This window comes from Punica granatum, chromosome 8, assembly GCF_007655135.1.
Source record: "Punica granatum isolate Tunisia-2019 chromosome 8, ASM765513v2, whole genome shotgun sequence".
NCBI lineage: Eukaryota > Viridiplantae > Streptophyta > Magnoliopsida > Myrtales > Lythraceae > Punica > Punica granatum.
In genome coordinates, this window is record NC_045134.1 from 26,768,085 (window position 1) to 26,785,475 (window position 17,391).

The 17,391-nt window shown below is 39.1% G+C and overlaps 3 protein-coding genes and 1 non-coding gene across 4 annotated transcripts; 3 read left to right on the forward strand and 1 right to left on the reverse strand.

Moving 5' to 3' along the window:
* Positions 1–5,155: 5,155 nt before the first annotated feature.
* LOC116188471 (protein EXECUTER 2, chloroplastic) lies at positions 5,156–9,623 on the forward strand. The gene is made up of 11 exons (XM_031517853.1): positions 5,156–5,654; positions 6,059–6,175; positions 6,258–6,323; positions 6,803–6,909; positions 7,000–7,081; positions 7,258–7,953; positions 8,225–8,351; positions 8,477–8,643; positions 8,748–8,822; positions 8,980–9,072; positions 9,165–9,623. Exons 1-11 carry the CDS (start codon positions 5,307–5,309, stop codon positions 9,264–9,266), a joined length of 1,980 nt encoding a protein of 659 aa, XP_031373713.1. The 5' UTR covers positions 5,156–5,306; the 3' UTR covers positions 9,267–9,623.
* A 2,226-nt stretch (positions 9,624–11,849) lies between these two features.
* LOC116189237 (CASP-like protein 4A3) lies at positions 11,850–13,711 on the forward strand. The gene is made up of 3 exons (XM_031518806.1): positions 11,850–12,577; positions 12,775–12,910; positions 13,202–13,711. The coding sequence occupies exons 1-3, from the start codon at positions 12,000–12,002 to the stop codon at positions 13,394–13,396; spliced, it is 909 nt and encodes a 302-aa protein (XP_031374666.1). The 5' UTR covers positions 11,850–11,999; the 3' UTR covers positions 13,397–13,711.
* Positions 13,712–13,878: 167 nt separating this feature from the next.
* TRNAL-UAG lies at positions 13,879–13,958 on the forward strand. The gene has a single exon. It is a non-coding gene; the product is annotated as a tRNA-Leu (tRNA).
* A 166-nt stretch (positions 13,959–14,124) lies between these two features.
* LOC116189235 (putative pentatricopeptide repeat-containing protein At1g56570) lies at positions 14,125–17,320 on the reverse strand. Its single transcript, XM_031518803.1, has one exon. It carries the CDS (start codon positions 17,283–17,285, stop codon positions 14,841–14,843), a length of 2,445 nt encoding a protein of 814 aa, XP_031374663.1. The 5' UTR covers positions 17,286–17,320; the 3' UTR covers positions 14,125–14,840.
* Positions 17,321–17,391: the final 71 nt, after the last annotated feature.

Here is a 17,391-nt window from a genome sequence, read left to right on the forward strand (position 1 = left end):
TTATATTCAATGCATCATGAACATTTGTCCATATTATTTGTACGGAGTGATATACAATTAAAGAATTTTTCGAAAAATAAAAAGGTTTTCTCCATAATTGAAAAATATCTTAATGTATAAGTTTTTTTCTAGTTCAAAGTACCAAATATCCTATAAATATTCATATTTCTATGCTTGAGTGCTTTGCATAATTATTAGTGGATTACAAACCAAGCCCATGGTTGCAAAGTACGAGAGACGAGGAAGACATTAGTCCTTGATTTAGGAGTCTGTGCAACATGAGGGTCCTCAAGCTGCAAGCTTGGAAGAGCAATATTGCGCGATGCTAGAACTATAAGAGATGTAGAGTTTCAACTGGTTTAGGTATTATTCTCTTTACATTAATAAAATTTAGGATTCTTTATGAACAACCAAAAAAATTACGGATTCCGTCTCTATGATGATCTTAGTAAAGGTTTCATGATCAAATCTTCCTTATCAAAAGCTATGAGAAAGATGACATGCATAAGGAATTATTGAGAACTCCGCAAAGATAAAAGGATGATGCATTTGGCTTGATATATATTTCATCATTGTTCATACCCCTTAGGCTTTTGTTTTGGATTGTAGGGTTCGATGGGGTGAGATTTGAAGGGGTCGGGTTGGGAAGGATACACCAACCATTGTTTGGCTATCACTAATAAAGGATGGGATGGTGGAATATAAACCACCTATGCCTTTTCAATTACACTAAAAAATAATAAAAAATTAAACACATATAATTCCACCAATTTGGTGGGGTTTGAAATCCCACCAAACCTCTCTCTTTTTAAAAACCCCAACATCCAAACAATTGATTCTAATGCTGCGTTTAGTTTCAAAATATGATTTTTAAATCAGATTTTGATTTTGAAAAAGAGTGATATAAATTGAGCTCATCTTTTGACTTTGTATGAATTATTTTGTTTTGTTGTGGAAAAAAAAGTGGTATAAATGGGGTCCACTAGTTGATTTTGTATGAGTTATTTTGTTTTGTTGTTGGTATAATCATGTTAAAGTTGTGATTTTAAAATCACATTTGCAAACAAAACAAGCCATAAATTCCATCTCACCCTACCCAAACCCCTCAATCCAAATATATACCTTATAGTTACTTGCGAAAGCTATCAAACTTAATTAATTTTCTTATAAAAATCCCTGCAACGTGTGGATATGTAACTAGTTACTTAATTTTTATATAATTTACTTAAGTTTTAAGTAATTTATTTGTAATTTTCAGGTAAATACTTTTATGTATCATACATGTATTTTTTCGATTTTAAAGGATGCACATGGACATAATACAATGAAAGAAATCCTAATAGCTAAATAAAGGGGCACGAGTAGTCCCACACGAGTATCGAACATGAAATTTATTGGTTATCAAGCAAGGGCATGCGCTAATCCTTTTTTGACATCATACATGCATTTTAGGCGTATGTATGATAGAATTTTTAGTTAACAACGGGTACCTTTAATAAGTAATAAATAAATTATATAAAACAATCCCCACAACTCTTTGTTATGCTTAATTAATCAATTATGTGAGCGCATTATGGAAAAAAAATTATAATGCTTTAAACTCCAAGGTTATCTACAGTGAGCAATTGATCGCTGGATTTGATGGGATCATCAAACTCTGGATTTTTTAATTCCGAGAGACCGTTGTTTTTTGTTTTAGAGTAGAATTGAGATTTTATTATACTCCATTTTTAAATAAGAAAAGAGAAAAAAAATTATTATAAGTGTTGGCAAATATATGTATGGGTGATAATGTATATGTGTATATATAGATATAAAAGTAGATAAGAAATTGATTAGGAAAAATTATGAGTGATGGGATATGTATATATATGTATGTATGTATGTATGTATGTATGTATGTATGGGTGAGAATATATATATTGATGTGTATATAGATGTAAAAGTAGATGGAGAATTTGATTAGGAAAAAGTATGAGCTCTAAACTCCAAGATTATTTGCAGTGAGTAATTGATAGTTGGATTTGATGGGATCATCATGGTATGTTTGGTTTTAGAGTTAAGTAGAGTTGAGTTTTGATTTTAATTGAATTGTAATGATTGTGTTGTTGAATTATGAGAAAAAATGTTAAAAAGCAGTGAATAGTTCAGAGAAAGTAATGATTGTGATGTTGATTTTTGAAAAAAGTAATGGATAGTTGATAGAATTTAATATTAAAAATTGAATTAAATAGTTAAAAATTACAAAAAAAAAGGGAAAAGTAATAACTATGTTGTTGATTTTTGCTGTGTAGTGAATATAGTTAAAGTTAAAGTTAAATTTTTAAAAACTTGATTGCAAAATCAAACGAAAAAGTGTGGATAATTTAATTCCGAGAGAAAAATTGGATTTGGTTTTAGAGTATGATTGAGATTTTATTCTACTCTATTTTTAAAATAAGAAAAGTCAAAAAATAATTATTGTAATTGTTGATAAATATATGTATGGGTGAGAATATATATATGTATATATAATATATCTATACTATATATAAAAGTATGACAAGTTTCTTCAATTTTTAATATTTCAAAAATGCTCTTATATCCTCGTGACTTTTCGTCTCACCTTTTTGGCTGGTGACTTTTGGTTGCATATTTTTACTACATATATAAACATGTTCTTTCTATACATTGCTAATTTTCGACACTTTATTGCCTCGCATCTCTCTCAACCGAATTAGCCATTCATCACATGTATATTTGTTTTATTATTATTTCATAACGATTTACAATTTTAAAATTTCATCGAACTATATGTTCGTTTTCAACTTCTATTATCCTAACATGTTCATACATTCTTTGTTTTATCGCCATGAATTACGTGATTGTTTTCCCAATTTCAGTTCCAAAAGATACATGTATCCTTCGTAAATTTCCATATTTCATTTCATACTTTTTACTTCCACATTTTTTGTGTGCTTTGTTAATATGCCTTTTTATCACACACTTTCAACTATGTATTTATTGTTTATTCTCAACATTTGTTACCTCACATGTTTTATCATATATTGCCTCAGCTGAGTTAAACTTTGTACATCTTTTCTAAATACGACCCTTCCGAAAGTGTTCCTCCATCTTTCTTATTACTCTTGGTAAATTAATAATATTACTATTTTATCATTTACACAAAAAATACGAATGCTACTAAGTATTGCGTCTTTTTAGTAGTATGGCATCATTTCATTAGTTTTAATAGAAAAACTAACTTTTACGAATTCTTTCTCATGACTTTTCAATTTCAAGGCGCCATTTCATACTTTTTCACTATAAAAATTACCTAGCATATTCTTTCTCATAAACACTATAACAAATGAATCAAACATGAAATAATTTTTCCATTCAACGATCACAGATTCTCTCTCTCCTTCCTATTGACATTTTTATCTTTTCCATTTTCTCTTTAGGTTTTTAAGTTCAACTATTTTTCTTTCTCTAATCCACATGAGACTAATTCATTTTACTTCACTTGCCCTCACATGGCAATGTGTGGTCTATTTTTCATATTTGCCTACACGTTCCATTGAACACCCGCTCTCAATAACTAACTACGAGTTGAGCATCTTATTTCGTGTTCGGGCTATGGGGGACTAATATGAACGCACTATTGGCTGCTATTGACATTGAGTTGATGAGTTGTGGGCACGCGAAATAGTAACTTCACCTGCCCTCACATGGCAATGTGTGGTCTATTTTTCATATATGCCTACACGTTCCATTGAACACCTGCTCTCAATAACTAACTACGAGTTGAGCATCTTATTTCGTGTTCGGGTTATGGGGGACTAATATGAACGCACTATTGGCTGCTATTGACATCGAGTCGATGAGTTGTGGGCACGCGAAATAGTAACTTGCTCTGATACCATGTAAAATTATTACTGGACATATAAACGATTAGAGGTGGATATGCAGCGTAGCGCCCCCATCCATCCCCCAATTGAGTCGCCCGCGGGTTTTGAGCCCGCTGGTGCCCTCTATTCGAGGGCTGATGGGCGGCGGGGATGCTCATCCCCTATCTCGCTCTGATTGTTTTTTCTTTTTTTACAATTTCTTATATTTATTTATTATTTTAATATTATTCGCTACCGTGGCATAACAACCTCTGCCGCTCAACCACTATTTGCCTATTGCGTTTAGCAAATTGGACAAATGACAAAAGTGGCTACAGAAGGATTACGCTTGCGGAGTGGATCGTTAAATCGACTAAACACCGCCCTTTTAAGCTTGAAAATATCCATGGTATCTACTAGGAGTGTCAGAGAAAAGCTGAAAAATCGAAAGTCCGAAAATCCCGAACCTACTCGACCCTAGAATATAGGTTCTCTCTCTCTTTAAATGATTTTCAAGTGGTTTTCAAGGCCAAAGAAAACCAAGCCGAAATAACGGTCCCCGAATAAAACAACCGGGTGATATCCGAACACACCCGAAGTTTATTGTTTCCACTTAAGTTTCTTAATTTCTTAGTTTGTATATCATACTTCTATTATTTCGACTTTGTTGTCTATGATGGTAAGAATGTTTTATCTTAATTAGATTGTTAAATTTGATATCTATTACGTTGTTTTGAAACTTTTTTTCTATTTCGTTGCATTTCATTTATGTTTACTTTTATCATTTTTTGCTATATTCGGGGACTGAAAAACCACCCGAGAAGAACCAAACGGTGGTTGGTTGGTTTTTTATCCCCCAAATAGTTTTTGGATGGTTTTTTATGCTAAAAGAACTAGTCTAAAAAAGAAAGGGGTTCGAAATTTTATCAAGAAAAATTGAACCTACCACCTGTGTTCACCCCCAGTATCTACTCGCATGTTTATTTTCAGATCTAAAATCACAAAAATTTTAACTTTAATTTTTAACTCAACACACTACATGACAAAAATACATAATTCTCAAGTAAAAAATTTTAATTTTAACTTTAACTCAACACACTATATAACATTTGTCCTTTTCCACGATCAAAATCAAAATTACTTTTAACTCTGAAATCAAACGCACCGTATGAATCTACAAAATATGCCGATATCCGGTCCGATTCTGAAAACTAAACTTGGACCGTGGGATGATACAGGATCCGATGATAGCAAATGTCCACACGGGAAATAATCCCCCAAACCAAACAATACAAGTCGATTGTGGTCTTTGGTACTCTGTTCGTCTCTTTCTGTGGCGATTTTATCCATTTCCGGAAGCTCCCAATCGGCACCACTCGTGGGCGGGACTGAGATCGGAGGAAGCCGGAGGAGGGAACAGAGCACCGCCGAGGAGCCATGGCGGTGGCCAATTCTTGGGTCACTGGGCACCACACTCTCCCCGCCTCCCAGCTCGTCAGGCCCTTCCCCCACATCGATTTCTCAGCCGCCCAGAAATCGAGGAAAAACGGCAGTAACCTCTGCTGCTTCGTCCTAGGTCCGGCCAAGCCCGGTGGTCTGGTTTCACACGCTCAGAGAACCCGCAGCAGGAGCTCGAGTTCATCCTGCTGCCGCTGCAGTGGCAGTGGTGTCAATACTAGCAGCAGCGCCGGAGGGGGAAGTTCTTACTCTGATTGGGATTGGAACAGGTGGAGCCGCCATTTCTCTGAAATTGAACAGGCGGAGAGCTTCGCTTCAGTTCTCAAGGTGCGCCTTTATTCTTCCTTTGTCATCCGAGCTTGATTGGGATTAGTTGCTAGGGAAAATGTTTAGTGGGTTGTCGCCAAAATGTGATTTTTCCTTGAATTCCATCGTCTTTTTTGGGTTCTTGATGCTCTTCCATGGCTCTGTGAAAGAATTAAGCCATAGTTTATGTAGTCTTTGGACGAAGAAGTTAAAGAGGATTTTGGTTCCATTAGCGCCACCTGCAAATGTTTCTTTTGGTAGTCAGTGAAAACTGTCTTTCAGGTGTCTGATACGCCAAGGTCTGCCTTTTTTTGATTAGATTGAATTCCATGGAACAGTAATTGATACCGACTGGGGGTTTGGGAAGAAAAAAGAGCAATTTGAAAGTTGTTGACCTGACTTGATATGATATCACGTTCCTTCAGTTTCAACTCGAAGAAGCAGTTGAGAAGGAGGACTTCCATGAAGCCGCTAAATTGAAAATGGCCATTGCAGAAGCTACATCCAAGGATGCTATATCTGAAATCATGTGTCAGTTGAAGGTCAGGACACCATATGATGCTGCAAGCTCCTGCTGGCTTTACTATTTTAGAGATTAATTAATTCTCTCTTGTTTATTTGCAGGAAGCGATTGAAGAGGAGCGATACCATGATGCTTCAAGGTTGTGTAAACATACAGGAAGCGGACTGGTAATTCTCAACTTACGATCTTTATAGGCAAGCATTCTATTTTTACTATGTGGGTATGTGCATAAACATTGACAAAATTTCACTCTTGTTAATGGTTTCTAACTTGTCTCGTTCATCATGAATAATCCATCGATACATATAAGATTAGAGGTAATAGAAAAGAAAGAAGTTGTTAATCTCTTTATTTGCCCTTTGATATAAATTGGAAAAGATCATGAACTGTTGCAGAGTCACCTAACCATAACAGTTGCGAAACATGTTGTTATACTGTCATATTAGTCGGTGGAACCTCACAAATGAATGATCTTCCCGTCAAATGAACATCCTTTAGCAAAATGTCAAGTGGTCTAATTCATGGGTTAAATCATTTTGAGGAACCTTCTTGATATGAACTTCCATTTTATTCTTTTGGGTACTTATACAGAAAAGAAAAGGAGGTCTTTCTTGATATAATTGTTCCTCTTCTGGTTGATTGGCAGGTAGGATGGTGGGTTGGTTATTCAAAGGATTCGGATGACCCCTTTGGAAGGCTTATACGCATCACTCCTGGTGTGGGCAGATTTGTTGGCAGGAGTTACAGCCCAAAGTAAGGGGTACTCTTTCATCTATTCTTCTCGCTCTCCTCTTTTTGGTCTTTATATTATATAATGGCTGGTGATTGTGTTATTCATCACAGGCAGTTGGTCACAGCATCCCCCGGGACTCCATTATTTGAAATTTTTGTGGTCAAGGAAACTGATGAAACATATGCTATGCAGGTGAGATATAGATTGTCTCTTCTCATAGCTTCTCTACATTAGGATTTAGTTTTGAATGAAAACCTTAAGAGCCATAGTTAAGATTTCAACACAACTATGATAGAAAATGGAATCTGTGGGCTTCGCTTTATTTCTTCTGATATTCACATGAGATGGTTTCAACTTTGTTCTTGCAGGTAGTCTATCTGCATCGAACCAAAGGGAGTTCAGCTGCCTCCACTAGTTCTTCCTCCAAATCCTCAAAAGCTCAAACCTCTGCTAAAGTGGATGATGCAGCTTCAGTAGATGTGCAGGAAAGTGAAGTGAAGACTGAGACTAATGACGAGAAGGGCTTGAACATTGAAGGAGCAACCGAGGAAGGGATAAAGAGTGTGATAAACTTTCTCAAGGAGAAAATCCCGGAATTGAAAGTAAAAGTTATGAATATTAATGTTTCTGAGGAAGTGATAGAGGAGACTGATTCCCTGAAGCAGCTGATTCAGGAAGATGACGAAGACACAAGCTCTGTGGATAGCTCTGAAGATGAAGATGATGATTTGGAAGGAATTCAGACAGATGAGGTTGTTCTGGGTGAAGCTGACGGTGCCGAAGAGGATGAGAAGGAATTGGATATGAAGCTTTTTCTCGGTGGGGTTGTTCATAATGAGGAGGCTCCTTCAAAGGATGAGTTCGTTCGTCTTCCTGCTGAGATAAAGGACATGGAGAGGGATTCATTCTTGTTGCATATTCCTGGTCAGAATCGAGATCAGGATAGTGGGAATAGTAAAGTGTCAAAGGTAAAAGTGGCAGCTATAGCAGCTCAAGGTATTTCCGAGTTGATGCCACCTGATGTTGCCAAGGCATTTTGGGCTGCTGACAAGGTTTCACCAAAGGTGAGTGAGATCAAGAACCAATCCTCAAGGGTCAGGAATCTTAGTCATGACACCTAAGTAATTTATTACTCGGTTCCAATTCGAAATTGATCATATTGAGTATTATTGGTCCTAAACATTTGAAATGGGATCTGACCTCTACGCATTCTAGGTTTTCTTTTGGCTTATTATCTCCTTTTATTTTGGTTGACAGGTAGTAGTGTATTCCTGCTCAGCACAGTTACGAAATATTGAAATTCCATTAAAGAAACATATATATTTGCTCATGCAGGTTTCAAGAAATGTGCGGGAAATAGTGAAACTTGCTGTTACTCAGGCGGAGAAACGTAAAAAGCTATCTGAATTCACAACCTTCAATCGAATCAGTACTTCTAGAGGCGATTTGGATCCACTTGATGGTGGGTTTTAGTTCTGGTTATCCTTTCCTTTGCTGATGTCTGCCTATGAGAGTTTTCTTTTTTGGTAATACACGTTTCAAAGTTAGTTCAAATCACAGGACTAAAATCTAGTTGCGAAATTTCAGGCCTTTATGTCGGTGCATTCGGGCCTTATGGAACCGAAGTGGTACAACTGAGACGTAAATTTGGGCACTGGAATAGTAGCCCTGATGATAGCCAATCAGAAGTGGAATTTTTTGAATATGTGGAGGCAGTGAAGTTGACTGGGGATCTCAATGTACCAGCAGGGCAGGTCTGTTTAGCTCTTAAAAATTCTTTTTCAATGATTTTATTGATCCGAGCTATTTACCTGGAGGTTTAATGCTAATAATGGAGAGGATCTGCGGAATATTATAGGTGACATTTCGTGCTAAAATTGGAAAAGGGGGCCGAACTTCTAATCGCGGGATGTACCCAGATGAATTAGGAGTGGTAAATCTCTCTTGAACTTTCATCAAAAGATTTTGACGGTTTTCTTGTTTATTCTCTCAAAAAGTCATTTCCATTTGGCCTAGGATCTTACTAGAACCTAGGCCTGCCATTTGGACAATTCCAACTGAATATTTACTCAGAAACTCCTTTCTTTTAGGTTGCTAGTTACAAAGGTCAGGGAAGAATAGCAGAATTTGGGTTCCGAAATCCCAAATGGGTCGAGGGGGAGCTTCTTCAACTGAATGGCAGGGTGGTACTCATACCCTGAGCAACTTTGTTTAACCATCATAATGAGGTTTCTCCATCATATAACATTGGTTCTTTTTGTGTTTATATGTGTAGGGCATGGGACCCTATCTGAAAGGTGCTGATCTTGGATTCCTGTACGTTGTCCCGGAGCAAAGTTTCCTTGTTCTCTTCAACCGCCTCAAGTTACCTGACTGAGTTGGTATCAGACTCCGTTACCTCCCCGCACTTTCTTGGCACACAAACATGACTTGAGCAATCTAAATGCTGAGCAACGAGGCTTTTTTTCTCTGTGAAAAGCCTGATCACAAGTGTCTGATCAAGATAAATCCGGGGTCCTTCATTTGTATAGAGTTTTGGATATCTCAACTGTTGTACTTTTCCTTCTCTTCTCAGTGTCTTCTTTTACACTCGTTTAGATTCGTGATGCATACTGTTTTTGCTTATCATCACCGAAGGTTGACTGATCCCAATGTCATGGGGGAGATTTTGCTGAGCATATATATACAATTATAAATAGATATAATAAAGTATGAGACAACATTTGAAGGTTCATCTCTGATCTGCTGACGGGATGCTTTTGTTCCTGACAGTTACTGATTTTCATGGTGGTGTTGTGATCTTGATAGCTTTCCGAGCTAAGATACCCTTCGGTTCTCGAAGAATCTTGCTCGAGAGGTCTTCACACTGCGTGTGCATCGTATTGCAAATTTGTAAAGCAGATTTTGATATAAAGAGAGAGGCAGGAAATCTGTGTGTGTATATATATAAACAAAATTGGAATCGACTTTTCACGCCGTCACATCATAAAAAATAAAAAATGAAGTTCTTTCATTTTGTTATGTTATCATTTATGTATTAAGAAAATTTTTTATCATTAATTATACAGTATAATATATATATATATATTATTTACGGATAATCCAACATAATATACACTATACACGTTACTTTTTATTCAGAAAAATTTGTATATTGTAGCAATTGAATTGCAGTTTATATATATTGTAGCAAAATATAATGTTGAAAACCAATATTAACGAATCTAGAGATGTTGCACAATCTTACATATTAAGAATACAAATAATTTTTATATTGGCAGCTATATATATATATATATATATATGAAGATACATTATAGGAACTATATATAGTTGAAAATATATATTGACCGTTCACATATAAATTTATATTATATATTGGCAACTATGTATATAGATGCTGTATAAATTATAACCTGTATCATCATATTTCCACTTATAAAGAAGTGTATGAGACTCTGCAAACTTATACATATATACATTATGTTGCATGCTCATTCGGTGTCCACACCGATCTTAGGTCATTTTGGTCATTTCAAAAAGGCTTCGTAGAGTTTCCCTTTCCTTAGTTTTGTTATGATCATATTTTGCTTGAAGTGTTTATTATTTTATTTTGATTAATATATTTGATCACTATATTTATTCAATTCTCTTTTCACATATTTGCATGAGAATTTTTTTATTTTCTTTTAATTGATATATTTATTTTAATCCAATTCTTTTTTGTCACATATTGGCATGAGAATTTTTCCTTTCATCTTTTTGATTTGTCTATAGCATAATGAATTTTGAAGCGCTACAATGGTTGATTATCCGTTAAAAGAATTATGACAAAAAAGAAATACATGTATAGATTGTTTTATTTTAGCTATCATCTCTTATAATTCCTAATATCTCAATATCTTCTAATAAACTTTTAATTCGTGTATATACTTGTAACATTTTCTTTTCACCGAAACAATTTTTTTTTTTTATTCTTCCCGTGCAAAGCAACGGGGTAGTCAGCTAGTTTCTTTTTGTTTTTTAAGACATAAAGAAGGAAAAGCATCCAAGACAACGCAATATGCGAAGGAATTTGTGATGGATGTATTATGAATTTATGAGAGCCAGAGAGGAAGAGGGATGCTTTTGCTTTCCTCTTCTCCGCTTTTTCTCCTAGATTTTTTGATCTATGATTTCTATTTTGTGACACCTTTCACTCTGTTGGTTTATGTGAATGAATCAATTAGTTTGTTAAGTTATATTTCATACGGACATAATCTACTTGCACTATAAGAGTATGAGATTCTCTCATAAGTACCTAATGATCGGAACTAAGCCGATACCCGATAAAAAAATTAGTCCAAATTGGTGGTTTTCCCTTGGAAAGAAAAAAAGCTAAAAAAGAAGTGGGAATGAGACTTTTTACGTAGAAAAGTTAGGAATCTCTTCAAGAGAAGATAAATTTTTGGGTCATGCTTTTTTTTTTTTTTCTCCCTTTTCTTAACTCACAGAAAAGCACATCCACTGTCAAAGAAAGCATTGCCAAAAGGGCTTTGCTTTTGCTTTGGGCTGCTCCTTTAAAGCTACTTTGTAAAGTTCCTTTCTTTTTTTTTTTTGGGTATGCATTTGCTAATTCGGCTACGCGAAAGCTAATAATCGAATGATCCATCTACACGGGTAAATACTTTCGATGTTTTTGTCAACATCGGATTGAAGTTTGTGTCAAAACCTCAATCAACATTATGTTGATTTAGTTGGAATTCATGTGATAATTAACCATCTGATTTTGAATTTGGAAATGTCATGAGTAAGGTCAATGGAGATCGCTGTTCTGTACACGTGACGATCAGTGATTGGTCGAATGGCTACGGTCGTTGACTGAGCTTTTCACTTCCAGTGAGACTATGGCTGTCGTCTTCTTCCTTTTGCTCTTCTCACTGTAACTGCGAGTGATAGAGAGAGAGAGAGAGAGAGAGAGAGAGAGAGAGAGTCACATCGTTCGGAGCGAGAAAGCTTGAGACTTTCTCTTTCCTCTCTCTCTCTCTCTTCCCCCCCAACCAAAACCAAACGGACCCACTTGCCATCTTCATTAAAATTAGAGCTAAAGCTCTCAATCAGCTGCTCAATCATGGAGACCAAGACAAGCGTTCAGCTTCAAGCTCAGGCCAACCACCATAACCACAGCCGGCAACAGCAGCAGCAGCCGCAGCATCACAGGAACGCCATGAACAAATCCTCATCGCGGAACTCCGAGTCCTCAGCGTACCCCGACTCGCCGCTCCGGTTCCACTCCCCGCTCCGATCCGAGACGGAGTCCCCGCCGTACGCCTCCCCGGCGGCGTACCTTGAGAGGCCGGATAACTCCAAGGCCATCGTCGTCATCGACAAGCAGACCCAGTGCTCTCCGTCTCCTCTCCGGCCATCGGTCCCCAAAAGGGAGAGCCGGAATCATCCGACTGCGGCGGATGGGAACGCGCCTGCCTCAGCAAGGAAGCCGGCGACAGGAGGCGGAGGAGGGGAGGACGGGAAATCGGAGGCGGTGACGACCATCCTGAGGAGATCGAGAGCTAGGGACATGATGAAAAAGGCAATGCTTTGGGCGAGGGTCCTGGAGGCGGCTATCTGCATGAGCTCCTTTGCAGTAATGGCGGCCGATAAGACTCAGGGATGGAGCGGCGATTCCTTTGATCGTTATAGAGAATACAGGTATAGTACAAATAAAAAGTACCAATTTTTCCAATCTGGATTAGTCTCAGCCAATAAGCCGAGAACGGCTAGTAGAGGTAGTAGAAACCGAAAAAAGTTGGCAGTTTTGAATACAAATGTGCTGAATTGTTCTTGTGAGTTGGATACTTTACGGTCTTGCCCCATTTGATCTTATGATGGAGCTGATCTTCTTGCAGGTTCTGTCTAACCATAAATGTTATCGGATTCGTATATTCGGGATTCCAAGCATACTGCTCAGCCTACCATTTGATCACTGGGAAACATGTGATCGGGCACCACCTTCGTCGTCACTTCGATTTCTCCATGGATCAGGCAAGCAATTCTTGTGTCTCATATTGCCCAATATGATGTTGTTTGTAGTGTCGAGCCTCCAGAGGCCGGGGTCTTTTGATGCCGCTACTAGAAGTCTCGAAAGGGCTTCTTCTCTAAACTAGAGAGAAACGGGTCATTTGTTTACAGAAGTTATTATACAAGTTCTATATACCGGAAGACCGGCTATTCTCGGGAGCTTGTCCCCTTTGGTTATGCTGTTATGGGGCTGCTTTCTTTTTTTCTGCAATCTTCAGCAAACCGGTGATGGTTACGAATTTTGACCTGGTGCAGATCCTATCATATCTGCTAATATCGGCATCATCGGCGGCAGCAACCCGGGTCGATGACTGGGAGACGAACTGGGGGAAGGACCAATTCACCCAGATGGCCAGTGCCTCAATTGCTCTGGCATTTCTAGCATTCTTGGCTTTTGCATTCAGCTCCCTCCTCTCGGGTTACGGCCTCTGGACCCGGGATTTTACGTGATCCAGGGAGCACTCGATCGGATCTTCTCCTTCGATTCTTTCTTGTTTTCTTCCTTCTCTAAAGTTGTACAGGTAGGCATAGTCTGCTATCTCTCTCTCTTCCCCCTTCCTCATACGAACAATAATTAATCAGGGATCCATCAATGAAGTTCCCTGGAGGTGAAACCCAGTGGACGTTCTCTACGATCAATCTTCCATCCTGTAAACTTGTACTTGGTCTTTCACTTTAGATTTGTAATTATGAACCTTGAGAGGAACATTTGTGCCAGTTTTTCGACATGTCGTCAAATGATAGATTTGTCCTCTTTTAATCCCACTGATTGTCACATAGTGTATTCACCAACGTGAGTTCCTTGCCGTGCCCTTCTTTTAATCAAGATTCTTGGTTTAAGTGTTATGAACGGATAATATTCACGGTTAGAAGAGTTGCTACCATCATATATGCTTTATGAGAGAATTTTAGCAGAACGACAGGGTCAACAAGACAGTTTGGCCGAGTGGTCTAAGGCGCCAGATTTAGGCTCTGGTCCGAAAGGGCGTGGGTTCAAATCCCACAGCTGTCAATCTATAATCTTTTGTTTTTTTTTTTCATCATTTGTAGTTTCTCTTGACTAGTCGGAAGGCGGTGCGCAGACTGGCTGACCGCGGGATGGCATAGAAAGGGGTAAGTTATAAGTAGGCAGCGAGTGAGCAAATGCTCATATCTCCCAGAGTTGAAGAGACCAAAGATTTGAGGGGATCAATATGGTGTAACTCAATGCCATTTCAGATGAACAATGTAATGTCCTGCTGGAGGCCACCTACTGATAGGATCTCGAGTGCAAGCTCCAAATTTAGTAACAGAGATCCTGCTGCAACCGCAAGGAATTACACGGTGTAAGGTTTTCTGATCGCTTCTGAACAGCACCATAGGAAACGAGCTGTGCGTATGAGGTACTTGGGAACGGGGCACAATACCCTTCCCAGGAATAGGATGGAAGATCAAGCTGCTTTGAAGGTTTCGGAGTTAAACCTTTATGAACACCACAGAGATCCTGCTGCAATAGTAAGGAATTTTACACGCTGCAAGGTTTTGAAATCGCTTCTGAACAGCGCCATGGGAAACGACGGGAACAGCGCACAATACCCTTCCCAGGAATAGGATGGAAGATCAAGCTGCTTTGAAGGTAGTTGAACCTTATGAACACCACATAGATCCTGCTGCAACCGTAAGGAATTTTACACGCTGCAAGGTTTTGAAATCGCTTCTGAACAGCGCCATGGGAAACGACGGGAACAGCGCACAATACCCTTCCCAGGAATAGGATGGAAGATCAAGCTGCTTGGAAAGTTTTGGAGTTGAACCTTATGAACATCATCTGATTAGGAAAAGGAGCCCTCAAAGCTGCAGATCATCTGGTGCAGCCAAAGCTGAACAAATTCTTCGTTTCCCAGGTAGAAATTTTTTAACCACAAGAAACGTCAAGACCGAAACAACCTCTGCTTGATCTGGGAACATAACCTTCTCTTGTGATGTCTGCTGTCAAACTTCCAAGGCAAGCATAGATTTCCTGCCACTTTTCATGAGAACAATCTCCAGCACTGAAAGCATGGGTGCTGTTATTAACTTCGATCCAGCTGCAACCAGGTGTCTTCCTGAGCCCTCGATCTCTGATTTCTGATCTAACCTTATCAACTTCGCTCCACTTGTCATAATCTTCGTATAAGTTCGCGAGGAGGACACGATAACCAATAGTATTTGAATTGAGTTCAAAAATGTGATTGGCTGCAATGTTCGCGAGCCTCTCATCACCGTAGATTTTGCATGAACCAAGCAACGAACCCCAAATTCTATCGTCGGGGTCACAAGGCATGGACAAGATTAGATGATATGCCTGTTCAAAATTCCCAGCTCGGCCCAAAAGATCAACCATGCAAGTGTACTGCTCAAGTCGAGGCTCAAGGTTATATTCATCCATTAAGCTTCTGAAGTACTCCCAACCCTTATCAACTCTACCTGAATGGCTGCAAGCAGAAAGGAGAGCGGTGAAAGTCATGTGATCAAGCGTCACACCCGATGATTTCATCTTCTCAAATAAACTGAATGTTTCCTCTGCACACCCATGAATTCCCAATCCCAGTAGTATAGAGTTCCATGATATCTGATTTCTTTCGTCCATATTGTTGAATATACAGAGAGAAGCGTCTATGTAGCCACATTTTGCATAGGTGGTTATTAAAGCATTACTCACGAGAATGTTCGACTCCAGTCCTTGCCGTAATACGTAACCATGAATCTCCTTGCACAAATTCATGGCAGCTAACTGAGCACATACGGAAAGAACAGAAGCAACTGTTACCGAATTGGGTCTAATATTCTCCAATTGCATATCTCGAAGTGCCCTCAGAGATTCATCTGCATACTCATTCTGGGCATATCCCGATATCAGTGCATTCCATGAGATCACATCCCTTGAAGACAGTCCACAAAATACATTTTCAGCTGACTTGATATTCCCACATTTGGCATAAATATCAACCAGGGCACTTCCAACCAAAACATCAGAAGCAAGCCCGATCTTTGTGGCGAGGCCGTGAAATCCCATGCCAGTTTGCTTCAAGTTCAGGGACGAACATGCCCTCAGTGCAGCCAAAACTATCACCGAATCTGCAAAGCAATACTCCCTCACAAATTTATGGCATAAATCCAACGCCTTAGAGGGGAAGCCAATCTTTGCAAAGTTGGAGATCACAGTACCCCACATGACTACATTACTGTTTTGACAAGTTCCGAATATCTTCTCACCAGCTTCAGCATCGCCACATTTGAAATACATGTCTATAAGAGCTGTCTGAACTCTCACATCATCTTCCAGTCCGATTCTATAAGCAAGTCCATGCACTTGCTTGCCGATGCCTATATGCAAAGAATGTGAGCATGAGATTAAAGCAGCCACCACTGTTGAAGAATCGGGTTTTGTACCCAAATCTATCATCTTGAATAAAAGTGTCAGCGCCTCATGCGTGTTCTCATTGGAAGCATACCCGAAGATCATCGCGTTCCAAATTACCAGATTTTCTCTGAAAGAGTTGTCAGACAAAGCCCTTTGGAAAACATTTTCGGCTCTCTTTACGTCGCCACATTTCATGTACATATCGATCAGGCTGGTAACCAAAAACTGATCATGCAGCATGCCAGTTTTGACAACATAACCATGGACTTCACGGCCCCGCGTCAAATCAGAAACCGAAGCACAAGCTGAAAAAACCGAAAGGCAGGCAACTCGATTGGGATACAAATTGGGGACTTCGCTTACCATTCGCCTGAAAACTGCCATCGACCTTGAGTAGTCGCCAGTACGGCAGAACCCAGAGATCATTGTGTTCCACGTGACTGAGTCCCTCTCGGGCAATTTCTCAAACATATGAAGAGCATCACCCGACATGCATTTCCAGTACATCCCAAGGATAGAATTGGCAACACTTATATCATCCAAAACTCCGAGTTTGAGCACCTGCCCGTGGATCTGTCGAGCCATTTCTACGTCCGAAACAGCACCAAATGCCTTAATCAGAGACGGGAATGACCCGAATTCCTCTGCCGGTAGTCCGCAGTCAAGCATTTGAACATAAGCCATCACTGCATCTTCAAACAACCCTTCGTGCACGTACTCCTCGATCTTCTTAGCGAACCACGAAACATCGTCGATCACTGCGGTGCAATCTCTCGACAAAGCGCGCACAAGAGGCGAGCTTTCTGGTTGACGATGCCGGTATCGACAGACGGAGCTGAGTCGAACGCAAGCAGAGCTTTCACCATAACTTACGCGATCAACAAAGAGAGTTTGTCGGCTCCTGCAGTGGCTAGATAGTTGAAGGACGCTCGAGACCGAGAACTGGGCTACCGCCATTTCCTGAATCCGTCTACAGAAGGCGAAGGAATCGATGACGGAGAGGATCGCAGTTCATTTCCTGTCGCCGTCAATGGCGGAGAAGTAGAAAATTTCCCGGGAAACA

Excerpts from the sequence above, each read along its gene's own strand:
- LOC116188471 (XM_031517853.1), top strand. The coding sequence starts at position 5,307 with ATGGCGGTGGCCAATTCTTGGGTCACTGGGCACCACACTCTCCCCGCC. Across the intron at positions 8,644-8,747 it reads TCAATGTACCAGCAGGGCAG|GTGACATTTCGTGCTAAAAT; the intron begins GTCTGTTTAGCT and ends GGAATATTATAG. Across the intron at positions 8,823-8,979 it reads ACCCAGATGAATTAGGAGTG|GTTGCTAGTTACAAAGGTCA; the intron begins GTAAATCTCTCT and ends CCTTTCTTTTAG.
- LOC116189237 (XM_031518806.1), top strand. The coding sequence starts at position 12,000 with ATGGAGACCAAGACAAGCGTTCAGCTTCAAGCTCAGGCCAACCACCAT. Across the intron at positions 12,578-12,774 it reads GATCGTTATAGAGAATACAG|GTTCTGTCTAACCATAAATG; the intron begins GTATAGTACAAA and ends ATCTTCTTGCAG. Across the intron at positions 12,911-13,201 it reads TCGATTTCTCCATGGATCAG|ATCCTATCATATCTGCTAAT; the intron begins GCAAGCAATTCT and ends GACCTGGTGCAG.
- LOC116189235 (XM_031518803.1), bottom strand. The coding sequence starts at position 17,285 with ATGGCGGTAGCCCAGTTCTCGGTCTCGAGCGTCCTTCAACTATCTAGC.